Source organism: Alternaria postmessia, assembly GCF_024291825.1.
Source record: "Alternaria postmessia strain BMP 2775 chromosome Unknown scaffold_18, whole genome shotgun sequence".
NCBI lineage: Eukaryota > Fungi > Ascomycota > Dothideomycetes > Pleosporales > Pleosporaceae > Alternaria > Alternaria postmessia.
This window is the reverse complement of record NW_026260091.1, coordinates 281,833-296,405: the sequence shown is the minus strand read 5'-3', so window position 1 is coordinate 296,405 and position 14,573 is coordinate 281,833. Positions and strand designations below refer to the sequence as shown.

The 14,573-nt window shown below is 49.9% G+C and overlaps 5 protein-coding genes across 5 annotated transcripts; 4 read left to right on the top strand and 1 right to left on the bottom strand.

Annotated features, from left to right (window-relative positions):
* Nucleotides 1-3,402: 3,402 nt before the first annotated feature.
* Nucleotides 3,403-4,275, top strand: J4E82_004056 (uncharacterized protein; the record flags this gene model as incomplete). Its single annotated transcript, XM_051730339.1, has 3 exons — nucleotides 3,403-3,724; nucleotides 3,779-3,940; nucleotides 3,992-4,275. 3 exons carry the CDS (start codon nucleotides 3,403-3,405, stop codon nucleotides 4,273-4,275), a joined length of 768 nt encoding a protein of 255 aa, XP_051589967.1.
* A 692-nt stretch (nucleotides 4,276-4,967) lies between these two features.
* On the bottom strand, nucleotides 4,968-6,455 carry J4E82_004055 (uncharacterized protein; the record flags this gene model as incomplete). The annotated part of the gene is made up of 4 exons (XM_051730338.1): nucleotides 4,968-5,330; nucleotides 5,392-5,523; nucleotides 5,571-6,073; nucleotides 6,128-6,455. 4 exons carry the CDS (start codon nucleotides 6,453-6,455, stop codon nucleotides 4,968-4,970), a joined length of 1,326 nt encoding a protein of 441 aa, XP_051589966.1.
* Nucleotides 6,456-9,249: 2,794 nt separating this feature from the next.
* On the top strand, nucleotides 9,250-10,899 carry J4E82_004054 (uncharacterized protein; the record flags this gene model as incomplete). The annotated part of the gene is made up of 5 exons (XM_051730337.1): nucleotides 9,250-9,271; nucleotides 9,334-9,854; nucleotides 9,912-10,043; nucleotides 10,096-10,125; nucleotides 10,180-10,899. 5 exons carry the CDS (start codon nucleotides 9,250-9,252, stop codon nucleotides 10,897-10,899), a joined length of 1,425 nt encoding a protein of 474 aa, XP_051589965.1.
* A 610-nt stretch (nucleotides 10,900-11,509) lies between these two features.
* On the top strand, nucleotides 11,510-12,190 carry J4E82_004053 (uncharacterized protein; the record flags this gene model as incomplete). The annotated part of the gene is made up of 1 exon (XM_051730336.1): nucleotides 11,510-12,190. The coding sequence occupies one exon, from the start codon at nucleotides 11,510-11,512 to the stop codon at nucleotides 12,188-12,190; it is 681 nt and encodes a 226-aa protein (XP_051589964.1).
* A 910-nt stretch (nucleotides 12,191-13,100) lies between these two features.
* Nucleotides 13,101-14,294, top strand: J4E82_004052 (uncharacterized protein; the record flags this gene model as incomplete). The annotated part of the gene is made up of 1 exon (XM_051730335.1): nucleotides 13,101-14,294. One exon carries the CDS (start codon nucleotides 13,101-13,103, stop codon nucleotides 14,292-14,294), a length of 1,194 nt encoding a protein of 397 aa, XP_051589963.1.
* Nucleotides 14,295-14,573: the final 279 nt, after the last annotated feature.

Below are 14,573 nucleotides of genomic sequence, written 5' to 3'. Positions count from 1 at the left end.
AATGTGGAAAGTAACAAACTCTGCTTCATATTGTTACCAAAGAACAAAGCGGTTGCGTTCAATTCCACCAATCTGAATCCATAGCTTACCTTCTGAACGAGACTCCATGCATGACTTTGAATGCCATGAAAGATGTTACACCGCCCCTTTACACGACTCGCCAGCTAAGTCGTTACCGCTACTATGCCACCCTTTACGCCGAGCGCGAATACCCAGATGCTCCACATTATAATTACGTTTCTCGGCCGTCCCATATTCTCGGTCTAGCACAGGAATTGCGTGTTCTAATATACACCGCTGCATTGACACTCCCCTTCTCCATCGGGATCTGGCCGGAAACCGACAACAGAATCGCCCCACACCAGTTCACAACCATGAAGCGTAATATGCGGTATCCGAAAATGAGAATCCAGCGACGGGGCGTAAGTCTGAGCCTGCTGGGGTTTGTAAACAGATCAGACACGAAGCAACAAGATGATTCGATCAGAGAAAGGAGTCGCGGTTCAGTGGTGCGGATGGGTGGAAGGTCGCTCACGCTTTCTTGTCCACCACCGGGGTGTTTGGTTGCAACACATCCGCTCTATCACACTACAACTGCCTTTCCAGTTTACGCCTCATAGTCATCTAAACCATGGTAGGGGCAAAGTTAACCCAGCGACGAGTGGCCACGCCACCGTCAGACTTGCTAATTGTATCCCTTTCGCCGTGCCTAAAGATTGGACATACACAGGTAGTGTGGTAGACGTCTGTAGAGCGCTTGGCAGATGCGTGAATGTTAGTATAGTCAAGCTCGTATTTCCAGGTCGGTATGAGCCAGACTCTGTTGGAGAGAAAGTGACACACAAAGCGGATCGAGAAGCTGAGGCATGCAAATAGTCAAGGCATGAAGATCCAGCTAGTGAAGGTGAGTAGAACGCAGCTTTCGCGAGATAATTTGTCGGTATTAGAGGCAAGGCAGTGGTCATTTATGCACGGATGCAATGGGACAGGATGGAAGATAAAGCAGACCAGGTGCATTGGGTTTGGAAGATTTCATATAAAAGCTGACTGATGATTCGGCCATGAGCATGGTACACTGCTCTAATGAGTTCTTGATCACCACTCTTTTATGATGTTCTACTTTCCAATGCGCACGACTTCACATAACGGCATTCCTGGAGCATATCATGCTTCTATATAGATTGACGTCAGATTAGTTGCTATGAGAATAGACAGTCCAGCTCGCAAAGACCGCGCATAGCGGTGAGATGAAGTTCTCGTTTGTTGTGCACCTCGACCCTTCATTCCGGTCATGCACCTGAGCCCTAGACTCGTCGATGGGATCGAAGGAGGGGACATGGGCTAAGGTTGGTGGGTTCAACGCTGTTCCCGCACTAATTCAGGAGAGCATGCACATGTCTCCTGATCAGCCAACTGTGCCGCTGTGTGGCTTAATGTCGATAACACGACATACATGATTCGTTCAAAAGTGAATCCCAGGTTGTTATTGGCCTATTTTAGCTTGTGGTATCCATGTGCGAGTAGTGCAGATTGACGCTGGCTTCTTTTCGGATCGCAGCGTTTCATTTTTGTAAAATTTTCTGGTCAATAAGGCGCTTAGGCAATAAGGCAGCGATTCGTGTTTGTAATTTTTCTTCACTGACAAGTGACGTGGACAACCTCAGCAACATATCCATGTGTTTATTCACCTCATTCGCGATGCGGTGAAGAGTCTGAAATTGGTGCCTATTCTAGGCCATCGTTGTTGCACGCAGTAGTCTGTGCAGTGTCGGAGACTTTCGGCATCGGAAGCAGGAACGAAGTGGAGTGCACAAGCGCCACCTCCTGCCACATCCCCGCGCCACACTATCGCCTGCGGTCCGCCAATGCGGTCCTTCTCCAACGAGTGCATTGACCAAGCGCCACAAGCTATCTTCATCTGACTGATTCTCGGTCTTATACAACACAAACTCATCTATTGAAATGTTCCAAACATGATTGTGGCTGCTGCACACATCCCACAGGATTCAACAAGGATCGAATTCACGTAAAATGAGAGTCATGCCATCGGAAGACAACAACCCGGCCAGCGAAACACGGCACGACACGCCGCGGAATCGCGCTGTACCCATGATTCGCGACGTCGATCAGTAATACATTCCACCACGGATTGCTACCAAACCACAACATACACGATGAATGCATTTTGCATCTGTTCAGATGCCAGACAACCAGATTCTCTGAGATTTGAACAATGCCGTATTGTTAGAGTCGGTCGGATCTATCAGCCCGATGAGCGAGTCTTGTTAGCGGGCTTCGTGGACATGCGCCATCCGTTCCATCGCGGTCGGTGTGCAAGAGCTAGAAACGACAGCTGGGCGTCATGCGCGACACGCCTGTTTGGCGCAACATGACATGCCAAGACACGACGAGCTTGTTTTAAGCTTATCTGAGTAGAGCTGCCATTGGCTGCTACGCGCGAAAGGGCAACATTGAAACAACCTGACAATCTAGCAAGATTCTAGCGCAAGGCTCGCCCCGGAGAATGAGTCGCAAACATCTCTTGGCGTGACACCAACACTGTTCCCGGAGAATTGCTTGACTGGCCAGACGTTCCATACGACCAGCGGAAATTTCAGTTCTCCTTGGCGTTCCAGATATGTGGTATCGATGTGGATATTTGTGCGGTTTCAGCTCAAAGCTTGGCATCTTTCCGAGCATTGGCGCCGGCATGACAGCCTGTATCTAGCCCTAGTCGATCGGACATGGAACGTGTTACTGGCATATTCGCGAGATACCCATGATAACGGGCTTTCGCGTGGAGTTCGGAAGCAAGGAGTCTATCGCATCACTCAATTTGCCTCCTGGGTTGCAGAGCAAGTTTTTGCTCACCCTAACACTATGGACAGTGATTCCAATATGCTGGATGGTGTTCACTTCACCACGATCACTTGAAAGAATACACAGTACGAGAGAACCCTGACATGGGCAATGTCGAAACATTCCATCATGAGTCTGTTTACGACTTCCATGCCCCACCAAAGCACGGGCTCTAGCGCCCATGAAACCCTGCGAGCGTATCCTTCTGGACCTGAATCCCACTTACAAACGCATGGTGCGCTGGGCCTAGCCTCCTGAGTACCACCGGGGAGGAAGACTACCCTGTCTTCCACATGGCACATCTTCGGAGTAATGTGTGAAGTCACCAGTGTGGCGCGCAGAAGCTGAGTTGAGAAGAGTATAAGTATCACATAGGCCACCGGCAAAAAGGAATCATCCACCATCACATTCATTCAGTCTTTCGTTTGCTTGAAGCATCCCACTTTCGCTACCTCTTTTAGAGACTTACATTCTTTATACATACTTTGCCAAGTATCCTCTTTCGACTTTCTACAGTTTCGATCAACCAACTCAACCATCAAAATGAAGTTCTCCATTGCCATCATTGCTGCCATCACTGGCTTCGCCGCTGCCGGCCCTGCTGCCTCCGCCCCTAGCGAGTTCTTCTCTCTCGCCAAGCGTGCCTCCCTCCCGATCCCCGCCTCCAAGGGCTCTGTTACCTACAAGAAGCCCCAGGAGATTTCCGGAACTTTCGATGGTGGCATGAAGACCTACGGCCGTGGTGCTTCTTGCACAGGTCAGGTTGAGGGTGGTGACAAGGACGCTGTCTTCCTCATCAAGAACGGAGGTACCCTCAAGAACGCCATCATCGGCAAGGACCAGATCGAGGGTGTCCACTGCGAGGGTAAGCATTACCCCTGTATGCACTACATATAGCAAACGTACTAACCGTACACAGGATCCTGCACCATCGAGAACGTCTGGTGGGTCGACGTTTGCGAGGATGCTCTTTCCCTCAAGGGTGACGGTAACGCCATGATCAAGGGCGGAGGTGCCCAGTCTGCTGATGACAAGGTCATCCAGCACAACGGAAAGGGAACGGTCACCATTGACGGCTTCAGTAAGCAGCTCTTTCGACACTACACTCTGACAACCGCTAACAACTCTATAGCCGTCATGAACTTCGGAAAGCTTTACCGTGCCTGCGGTAACTGCAAGAACTCTGTCTCCCGCTCCGTTGTCATCAAGAACGTCAAGGCCTACAACGGTAAGGTCCTTGCCGGTATCAACCCCAACTTCGGTGGTACCGCTACCATCTCCGGCACCTGCGCTTCTTCCGTCAAGACCATCTGCGAGGAGTTCAAGGGCACCAAGCCCGGCTCTGAGCCCAAGTCTGTCTCCAAGGGCCCCTCCAGCTACTGCAAGTACACCGCTTCCGCTATCAAGTCTTGCTAGACGCATACTTTTGACTCGCTCGATATCTTTTTAGACGAACGAGAAAATGGCGGTTGCGAGTGGAGATGAATGAGTGGGTTGTTGAACACTTTGGAATTTTAGAGGTGGATTCTTTGTACATATAACTTCGCGCACATGCGGTGCATGTAATACACTTGATCTTCAAGCACAAGTTTGTTCTCTCTGTTTCCATCGTGATCTACACTACGTTCGGTATCGTATATCTGATCATAAAAACTGACCGGATGAGTTATTGAACTCGAAGCGAAAAGGTGATAATGCGTTCAAGTCTTACTACTGCTGGATATCTTTACCGTGTGAAGAATACAAAGACATCACCTCTGGAGAACCGTGCGTTATTGTTAAGATCTACGAGACAGCTGAAGAAAAACTTGGTGAACGTCTGTAACATTAACAAGATGTTATGGACTACGTAAGATTCCTAAACTTCGCGCAGTAAAGAACGGGATGCAGGCATTTTGAGAAGACATACAAAGATCGGAGCTAATATCTACAACATTGTGTGATAGCAGCGAGATGAAGGGCGTTCTAGAGTTGGGTGGCGATATCGGCAATACAGCAGACAGAGCTACAATATCGTTTTGAACATCTTGCGGAGTAAAAAGAGAAAGAAGATTGAAAAAATGGGTATAGCGCAGGGAATTTAGATGACAGAACATCAAATAATGATGTCACGCCTTGCGCCGCTTCTTAGCAGCTGCCTTTGAACGGGGAACGTTAACACTCGCTTCACCCTCTGCCTGGAGGATATCTTCATGAGTCCGCTTCTTGCCCTTGGAGGGTTTTCGCGGTTGAAGAGATTTCGTGGGCTCTGGAAGATGTTCCTTGTCAGAACGTTCTTCAAGGCCAGAGTACGACGCTTTGGCCTGGTGCTCCTCGCTATCGGTAGTCACTTTGCCTTTTGCAATCAGACCGGCCTTGTGCGCGTTGGCAGTTTTGTTGGTCGCCGTGCGGGAGGTAAGGGTACGGGGATTTCCGATGATAGTATAGAATCGTGTACCTTTTAGGATGTCCTGGCACGTCGTCTTTGAGCACTGTGGGCAGTTAGCAACAGCCAGCGTAGTCAACAGGAAAGGGGAAATGGGTAATACGCACGTGAAGAAGCTCCCGAAGAGCTTCGAAACGATCTTCGAAAGTGTAAAACATCGTTACTTGACAGTTCTCACGCTCACCCTTGTCGTAAATGGTCTTGGTCCACCCGTTCGTGTGGATTTCGACCATGGCAAGCTACACTATGTTAGCGAAACAATGACCATAATAGAAAGATGACTTACTACGAGATCGCGAGCCGCTGCCTTGAACTGGTCCTCAGTGTAATAGGTGGATCCCGCTAGCCAACGGTTCCGATGCTGGCCTGTTGTAGTCTTTTCTCTACAATTTTCCCTATTTTGTATCGCCTTTGTGAGTGTATCGATACACGTATTAATCTCGGCTGGAGATGAAGGGATAGTGTTGTCATCAGCGGGCGCAGTCCAGTACACGCCGCCAATATGGAGTCCGGTATCCGTCTGCGAAATGGTGACCGATTTGCCCATCTGCTTGGCCGCGCTGGTTTGGTTTCGCTGCTCTTTTAGCACAGCCTTGGCTTGCTTTTCTTTGTTAAAGAGCGAATCGCTGGCAGCGTCCACAACTCTTGATACTTCCGCGTCTTCTCTGCCGTCGAAAACTTGACCGTTTTCTGACTGGTTTGGCGGCGGTATAAGATACCCATTGTCATAAGGCAGATCGGGCTCGACCGAAGAGTACATATAGTCGTCCTCAAAGCTGTTTGGAGTTTCTAGGAGAGGTCAGTATGTGCGCCATACGTAAGACAGATACTACCATAACTTACCGGGGGCGACATTAGTGTCAAAACGCGGTGGAAGAAGATCCCCGAAGTGCTGGGACTCTCCAGACAATGGCCATCTGGGTGCCAGTTCCTTGGGATAAGAACTGTTACGAGACTGATGAGAATCTGGTAGGTCATAGCGCCATTTTCTGTTTTCGTCCTCGTACATGTAAGGCTCTTGGTTCGGGAAGAATTCGCCATTCTGATCCAGATCGAAGGGATCGAAGCCAGCAGACTCAGTGAACACCTGAGCATTTGGCGCGATAGAAGAAGCCGAAGGGAGATAGGGCGCTGCGCGCTGGCGATCAGGGAAAGAACTGTTGTTGCTCATCATGTGCGAAGGCGGTTGCTGTACACAGAATGAAAGTCAAAGTTGCGTGAAGAAGTGATGTGGAGAAGAATTTTTTCTTGCGGTGGTGGAATGAAATACAGTTGTGCGGTCATGGGGAAAGGAAAGCGTTCTGGAGTTGCCTATTTCGCATGAAATACTGCAATGAAAGTTTCTTGACCAGAACAAGGTAGGGCGCAAAGTGAATCGTGTGTTTACAGAGAGCGTTTCCTAGGCGGCAGAAGCAGAATGTCGAGGAGGAATCGACATAGAAGAGCCCTCGGCACTGGATTTCCGATAATTGACCAGTGAATTGGCCTACCTTAGCTAACGATAAAGTGCTTTGTTGATGGAGTTGTTGTCATTATATATGACCGTTCAAGAGTAACTGAGTGAAGATCAATCGACACGAACGGACGCTGTGGGTGACGCGTGCGGAGGATACTGTTGACCAGACTGTAGATTTCGAAACTCGGCTCGCGCCATTGTATGGTCAGCCGTGCAATTCGAAAATCGCGTCGGTCCGGTCCAGTGGACGAGAAGTGAGGGCAGAAGGGCAAATCAAGGGAAAAGGCAAATCATCGAAGGGGAGGACAAGCCGACCCGCGATTGGGCTCAAAACATGACTGTCTTTCTGTAATTTCTGTGTGTTCGGGAGTGTTGCTCGACTCTTATGCTGAAGTGCTTGATGAGAATGACAAAGACTTCCAATGTTGCCGCGGACAAACTGGTCGGGCAATCACGTAGACTCTCTAAAACGGTTGCCATGACAGACACGTGGCTCTGGAATTTGGATCAACTGATTCTCGCCTAGTAAGCGGGTGACGGTAACGATGGCTATTTGGAGTACTGGGAGAGGTTCTTACTGCTTGTTGCTTCTTTCGTCGGGATAGCTCAAAGCAAAGAGTTAAATCAGAACGCATCTGAAAGATGTCACTAAGGTTATGAGAAAAGAGAGGCAGAAAACACTCTAGATCGGTCATATTTTTGATCCATTGCGCGATTTAGACAGACTTTGCGCCTTCGGCAGCCTCATTGAGAAAGACTGGGAGCGGAGCCTCTGGGCAGTGCAGCGAACATCATCCTACGTATTCTCATGCTCAGAAGACCTGATTGGAACGTGAAGTGGCAGTGACCGAAGAAAGAAGGAGACGTTCAGGGATGTAGATAAGTCCATGTAGGTTTGTCGTTGGATTTGAGGTACATCAATGCACGCTAGCGACGACGATTCTGCCCCTCAGCACCGGCTGTCCTTTCCCGCTACAAGCATGACGGCATCCGTCCCCATACCAACCCACCACTGGCCGGCTTCATATGTCGTGCTGGTCATCGTTCTAGATCGAGTCGCAAATGGCGTCCGGATGTAACCAACAGTCATACCAGCGCCGAACGCTGGGTGCTTTGGGCGTACGAAGACCCAATAGCTAGCAAGCCATATCATCCACAGTTATCGCGATCCACAGAAAACTTACCCCAACGACTGTCCTTCAGACGCGTTAGAGATGATGTCACTATCTCCAACCTAAAGACACCCAGGAAACATCCTCTTTATGCTGCGCCTCCCAAGAACAACAGCGAAAGAAGACACTTTGTGACCTACCGCGATCACGTTGATAGCGATGCGAACCGAAACTTCCTAGTTACGCGCGATGCCACAGCATGGTTCTGCGACGACGCATAATCAACAAGCCACTCACGACACGCGCAACCTATCCAATACCCCGTCGATACGAGACCCCTCAAGTGAGACAGGTCATGAAGGCAGGGATGGCTGCATAGTAAGTGCGCCACGGGCTCATTCTGCCAGAATCATTCTCTTCTCCCTGCCCTCTATCAGATGCGTATTCCCTCGGCAACGTGAAGAGGCCATATGCTCTAAACTCCCTACTAGAAGAGTGGTATCTGATAGAGAAGAACAGGCAACGTCTCCGAGTTGTTGCATAGCACAAGGCGCACCTATCGCTTTGCCATTCCTGTCGACGAAGGATTCGTTCATGTCTTTCGCAACATGCACCTGCAGCACGACACCACAAGCCCTGGAAAAACCCAGAAAAACTTATTCTGGTAAGATGTGACTCGATGGGAAGCCGAACACTGTCCTGTTTGGTGCGCACGTTGCCACTGTCAACAGCAATCGACTACACCAACGAGGAAGCGACAGGCGCTTGCGGATAGTGTGAGCCGACTCATCAAGATGTCTGTAGTGATCGTGTCAGTTTGTGTCACTCTCTACGATAGGATTAGCCAGTCAATATGAGGTTCAGAGTGTGTTATTTTGAGCTACGGACAACATCTAGAGCATTTGGTATCATGTCTTCCGAAGCCTACATTGCTTTGCTTTACAACAAAGCACAGTTTCGGCATGCCGCAAGTGCTGCAAGAGTTTAAGGAACAGGACTGATGTTGGCTGAAGCAAACGCTTCTCAAATCCAAGGTGAATGCGAGATGATCAGACGACGCTTGGACGGTTCTTTAGCCACCCACCTGCGGTGGTCAATACACGCAGCGCGACATACATTGCTTACCCAAGCAACGGGCCACAACAGTAAGCTTTGCGATTTCACTGAGCAAGAATTCGATTTTGCGACATTTGACAGGCTTGGCATCATCCAGTGATCACTTATCGACCCCAGTTTTGTGACAGCACGACTTCACTTCACTTTACAGGCTGCCTGGAATAGCGCCTTAGGTCGTGCGCCGCTTCACTCAAACTTTTCCTGATCGCCTTTCGACTGCTGCCCTTGTGGTACATAAATACGTGTCCTACGGCGTTTCACTTTTCACACCGTACATATCAATGCATCAACACATCTTCGAGAGTAAGTCTACCGAACTTGGAATTTGAGCACCAAAACGAAACTAACCTCTACGTTACTTGCAGGCAGCTATATTCCCAAGTCAATCCACTCCCTGCCTACGCCCAAGTCCAACAACATGACAGATCGCGATCTCGACATGGGTACCACTCAGGGTGCACCTGACAAAGCCACCACGATGACTTCTATCATAGCCCTGCCTTCCCCCGCACCTAATCTCCCTCGACTATCTGACCAGAAGCTGGAAAAGGTACCCAAATTTTTGAAGGCTGCGTATCGCCCCAAGCCTAATACTTCGATATGCCTGAACAAGGAGTTTCCAGTGATCGAAGGCCTGTGCTTCAACAACATGAGTGAGGCTCAGAAATCGATGGCTGTTGCTCAGTGGTACGCACCTCAGGAGGATGAAACCATCCCAAAGACCGAAGAAGAACACCGCAGGATTGTTGTGATGTTGGTGGACGCTTTCAAGGACATGAGCATCGCCAAGGATACCGCAACCAACGCCTACCGCAAGCGCTTCACTCCGGGTGAGACTTCCTACTACCAGGACTGGGCTATCGAAGCCTGTGCCTGGGATATAATTGTGAGTAAGAAGTGTATGCCAGAATGACGACAATTAAATTGCTGACAAGTGATTTAGGACAAGGCCAAGTATATTCACACGGAAGGCTTCAAAGTTCCGATCTACGACAAGTCCATCGTTGACTATATCGGCCAGACCCAGAAGTGGCTATTCGGAGAGCGTATTGACTGGATATGCCAGGTGCTGAAGGTATGTTTGTCCCTTCTGGCGATGACTGAACTCATACTGACTTGGTGCTCAGAGTTCGAAGCACGTCGCTGTTACTCTGATGGTGATTATTCAAGACTAACACGATTGTTGATACTTGTAGCTGACTCAACGACAGAAGCATGAGAAGAACTGGATTACGATTGGCGCACCTCACAAGCTCTATAGTAGCACCCTTGTCAACACTATCTCGAACGCTCACCGTGGCAAGTGGATCAAGGATGGTCGTGGAGCAGACAGAAATCATCAAGATCGTCCATTCAAGGGCAAGCGCACTAAAGACCAAGTGACCTTTTCCGAAGGTGAAGTTGTTGGCATGGACTTGCCCAACAATGTGGACTCTGGCACTGTTGCTGGAAGTGAAGAGACAGGAGCACAGAACCAAGAGCTTATCCGCAAGCGTCAAAAGATTGAGCATATTGCATTCGAAAGCAAGGATTTCGACACAGATGATGCAATGACTGCGGAATCCGACGCTGGTGTTCAATCTGTTGAGAAACCTGAAAAGAGTCACATGTCAAATGAGTCCATCATCAACTCCATGGTTGACTCCTCGGATGGAGATTCGCCCACGAAGTCTTTTGCTGTTGACCCCAGACAAGACGCTTGCGTCAACTATTATCTTGACACGAACATCAAAGGCAGGTCTGGGTCGGACAACGAGTCGGAGCTCTCTGAGCCCCCCGATGGTCTGCTCCCTGACGCCCTGTACGCTTCTCCTATCAACAAGAAGACGGATGACCCCAGAGTAGATTCTTCGACTCTAGAGCCTCGGATGGACGACGCTGCTCATTTAGACGGCGCGCATATGTTAGTCTCTCTGAGCGCCAGCCGTTGAGCATCGTGCTAGGTTGTCAGCCTTAACGACTGATAGCTCCACGCCTACCCCGCACTGTGTAGAGTAATCTTGCTCTACCCTCCTGCGGTATAAGAGTCGGTATTGGATATAACAGGCTACATTTCATGGGTTGAGATACCATAGGAACTCACGACGTAATGACTGTAATATTTGATTAGTTTACGAAACCGCGACTGAACAGGAAGATGACTGAACACTGCCTTGACATGCGACATTGCGTGAGCTGATTAGTGTCTACGGGCAGATGATGGCCGGTGTAGGAGCCTATGCAAGAGAGTGCGTCTATGCCGCTGAGATGGCGCAATGCTTGGTGACCTTATCGTGTCTCTACGTTAGTTCGGTTGTGGGTAAGTGCCGCACTAAGCTTGATCGATCCGCCAGCTTGTAACCTCGGAACTTGCGCATCTCCGTTTCGCAACTGAGGAGTTGAGCCAGTGAATATCAGCACTAACACGGCTTCCAACATGGCCTCTAACATGTCAGTAATCATGTCGCATCGTCCTCTGCCGTCTTCTAGATCGGACTTGAGTTATTATCGCACGTCGTCCGTCGCATGACAGTCGTCTGTCCACACCCTCTACTGCCTACGATGCCCGACCCAAGAATTGAGCACCTAGAAGACTTTACCGCACACGAATGGTGCAATGCTCTGATCTTCGATCCCTCGATAACGCGCGTCCACAAACGTCACGTCTTCGGCAAGGGAGACGAATGGAACTCTCTCTTCACCCGCAGTCTCTTCACCAACGATGCCATTCGTGCCTTCCTCAACTTGTACAAACCTGGCAAAGGGCAGAGAAGAGCAGTAGACCGGAACAGCATAGTCACAGGCGAGCCACCGAAATTCAGGAACGTTGCGCCGAGCGACTACGACAAGGAGTTACGCAGACGAACGGCAAAGGAGGATGTACAACACGACCTTACAGACCCAGAAGCGCCTGAGAATACCGTGTTAGTTTCTATGGGTGGTGAGCTTGATGGTGGTATTGGGCGTCTTCACGGCGGCGTCACTGCATCTTTGCTAGATCAGGCTATGGGCGCGCTGTTGATGCACTACTACGAAAGTAGCAATGCGACTACGGAGTTGAGAGTCAAGTACTTGAAGGCTGTCGAAACGCCTTGCATACTGAAGGTCAGGGCGAGGATAAGCAGAGAGGTGGGAAGGTGGATAGAAACAGCAGGATGGGTCGAAGATGGAGAAGGTACCGTGTATGCTGAAGGCTGGGGTAGTTTTGTGTTGGCCAAGCTTGAACCATCGGCGAAGATGTAGGCGTACTGATAAATGGCAATGTAGAGACAAAAGGACAAGGAAGCATGTAATGGGAAAGCCTCCAGCCATCGCCCGCTTCCAGTCATAGGCAGCGCGAGTCGTATCGCGAAGATCTCACGGTCCTAGCATATACATTTTCAGTCTCTCGGCCGCCAACCACCCCGCGCGCGACTCATGCGTTGACCTTACCATAGTCTAGATGGCGAACGCGATGTGCATCACACCCTCACCCAGATCAGTACCATCGCTATCGCTCTCAATGCATATACCCATCGACGGTCCCAACGACCGCTATCGCAGCATGAACCGTTCTTGCCGACCCCTGCCAGCACACGTACCGCGACTTCTCGGCTTCTCCAGTGTTCTCAACATCCGACGAATCACATACTGCAGCGTCATGGCATTGTGTTTCAGATATTCAGGCAAATTGATTCTAGACCGGGCCCCCTAGCCGCCGATCAGGAGAGTTTTGCAGCCGTTGGCAGGTTCACCCAACGAAGTTTTCTTATCGACAACGCACACAAGGCGATGACATGGGACATCTATATTTATGGTGGGGAGGCCAAGGTAATTTGACACCTGTTTAATCTTGGAATGTGCACGGCGTCGGTGCAGAGTATGCTGGGTTGAAACAGCGTTATGCGTTGTAGGCTGTGTAAGTTATGTACGATAGCTGTCTACAGCTTTCGTCTTTTACGCGTAAGCTTCATCTTTCGTCCTCTCTTCCATTTTTTCGTCGTTCTCTACCGTCGCATTTTGCGCAGTCTCTCGTTCATTACTATTTTTCTTGGTTCAGCGAACCATACACGTTCATTACAAGTTCATTACATTCTTTTTGCTTTGATTAGCCTACATTCAAATCAACGACAACGTAAATCCAAAATCTTCGTGCCTACCGTAATCGTTAAACATGATACCGACCTACTTCGCCAACGCGATATCCCTCATCGTTCAAACTGCTGCGAAACAGGCCCCACCTCCATCTCCTCCACCACCAGCCGCCCTCCTGACCACCTCAAGCAGCCTCGCTGCTTCGCTCAAGTCTTCTTTCCCGGATCAAAATCTAGCATTACTACCTCAACCGTACTGGTGGTGGCAGTCCGAAACTGCGGTCGAAGCGCTTCTCAACTATGGTCCAACAACAGGAGATTGGCAGTATGAGGAGATGCTAAAGAACACGATCGTGACTCAAGCGACAGCAACAAACGACTTCATGACCATCGATGCCACCGGCAACGATGATCAGGCATGGTGGGCGCTCGCTGCCCTGACAGCCGCCGAGAACAAAGTACCGCAACTAGGAGGCATAGCTTGGGTCGACCTAGCAAGAAACGTCTTCAACGAGCAAAGACAGCGCTATGAAGACGGTGCAAACACGTGCGGGGGCGGACTACGCTGGAAGATTGACTACGAAGACGGAAACAACGGATGGCACTACAAGAACGCCATTACAAACGGATTATTCTTTCAACTCGCCGCCCGTCTCGCCCATCTCACAAATGACACAGAGAGTTTGGCCTGGGCTGAGAAGACGTATGCTTGGAGCACGAAAGTCGGACTCGTGGACAAAGACTTCAATGTCTACGATGGGACAGACGAAGAGAATGGATGTTCGGATCTGAACCACAACCAGTGGAGTTATAATGTTGGAGTTTACCTCTATGGCTCTGCTGTTATGGCAGTCCATACCAAAGACGACAAATGGGTCAACCGAACCCGCGGTTTTATTGCTTCTGCGAAGCGGACTTTTACTTCACCAGATACTGGCGCTTTGTTTGAATCAAAATGCGAAGGCAAGGATATAGATGATGGAGGTTGCGACACGGATCAGGTCTCTTTCAAGGGTTTGTTGGCACGCTGGTTAGGTGCTGCGGCAGAAATCTTACCAGAGGTCAAGGAAGATGTTGAGAAGATCATCAATGCGGCTGCAACTGCGGTTCAGGATGGAGAGAAGACAGATTTGGGGCCTATCGAAAGCTTCAATGCTTTAGAGGTAGTTGACGCGAGTCTGAGAATGCAGGGATTAGGTGGTGTGGAGGGCGTCATAGGGTTAGGAAAGGCAAGAAGAACAACGAGGAGCGTTGCTGGCAGGATATCATGGTGATCAGATACGCCGATAAATGTCAGTCGAAGTTGGTCAGTGGTATCCCAGCCGTTTGCTTACTTTTTCGACGTGACCTCAAGAGGCTGCTCTCCACGATCGTGCTGAGTCTCGTACATCGTCGCTATCCCAGAAATCCCCCTTACACTTGTAGGAATGGATCCCTGCCATCTAGCGTCATCGTCTGCAGCCGGATCGTGGGCGATCTCATCTCGATGCGCGGTCCGCTACGCGGATCGATGTTCCGGTTACCCTGAGGGGCTACGGGTGGCTGCAGCCCCT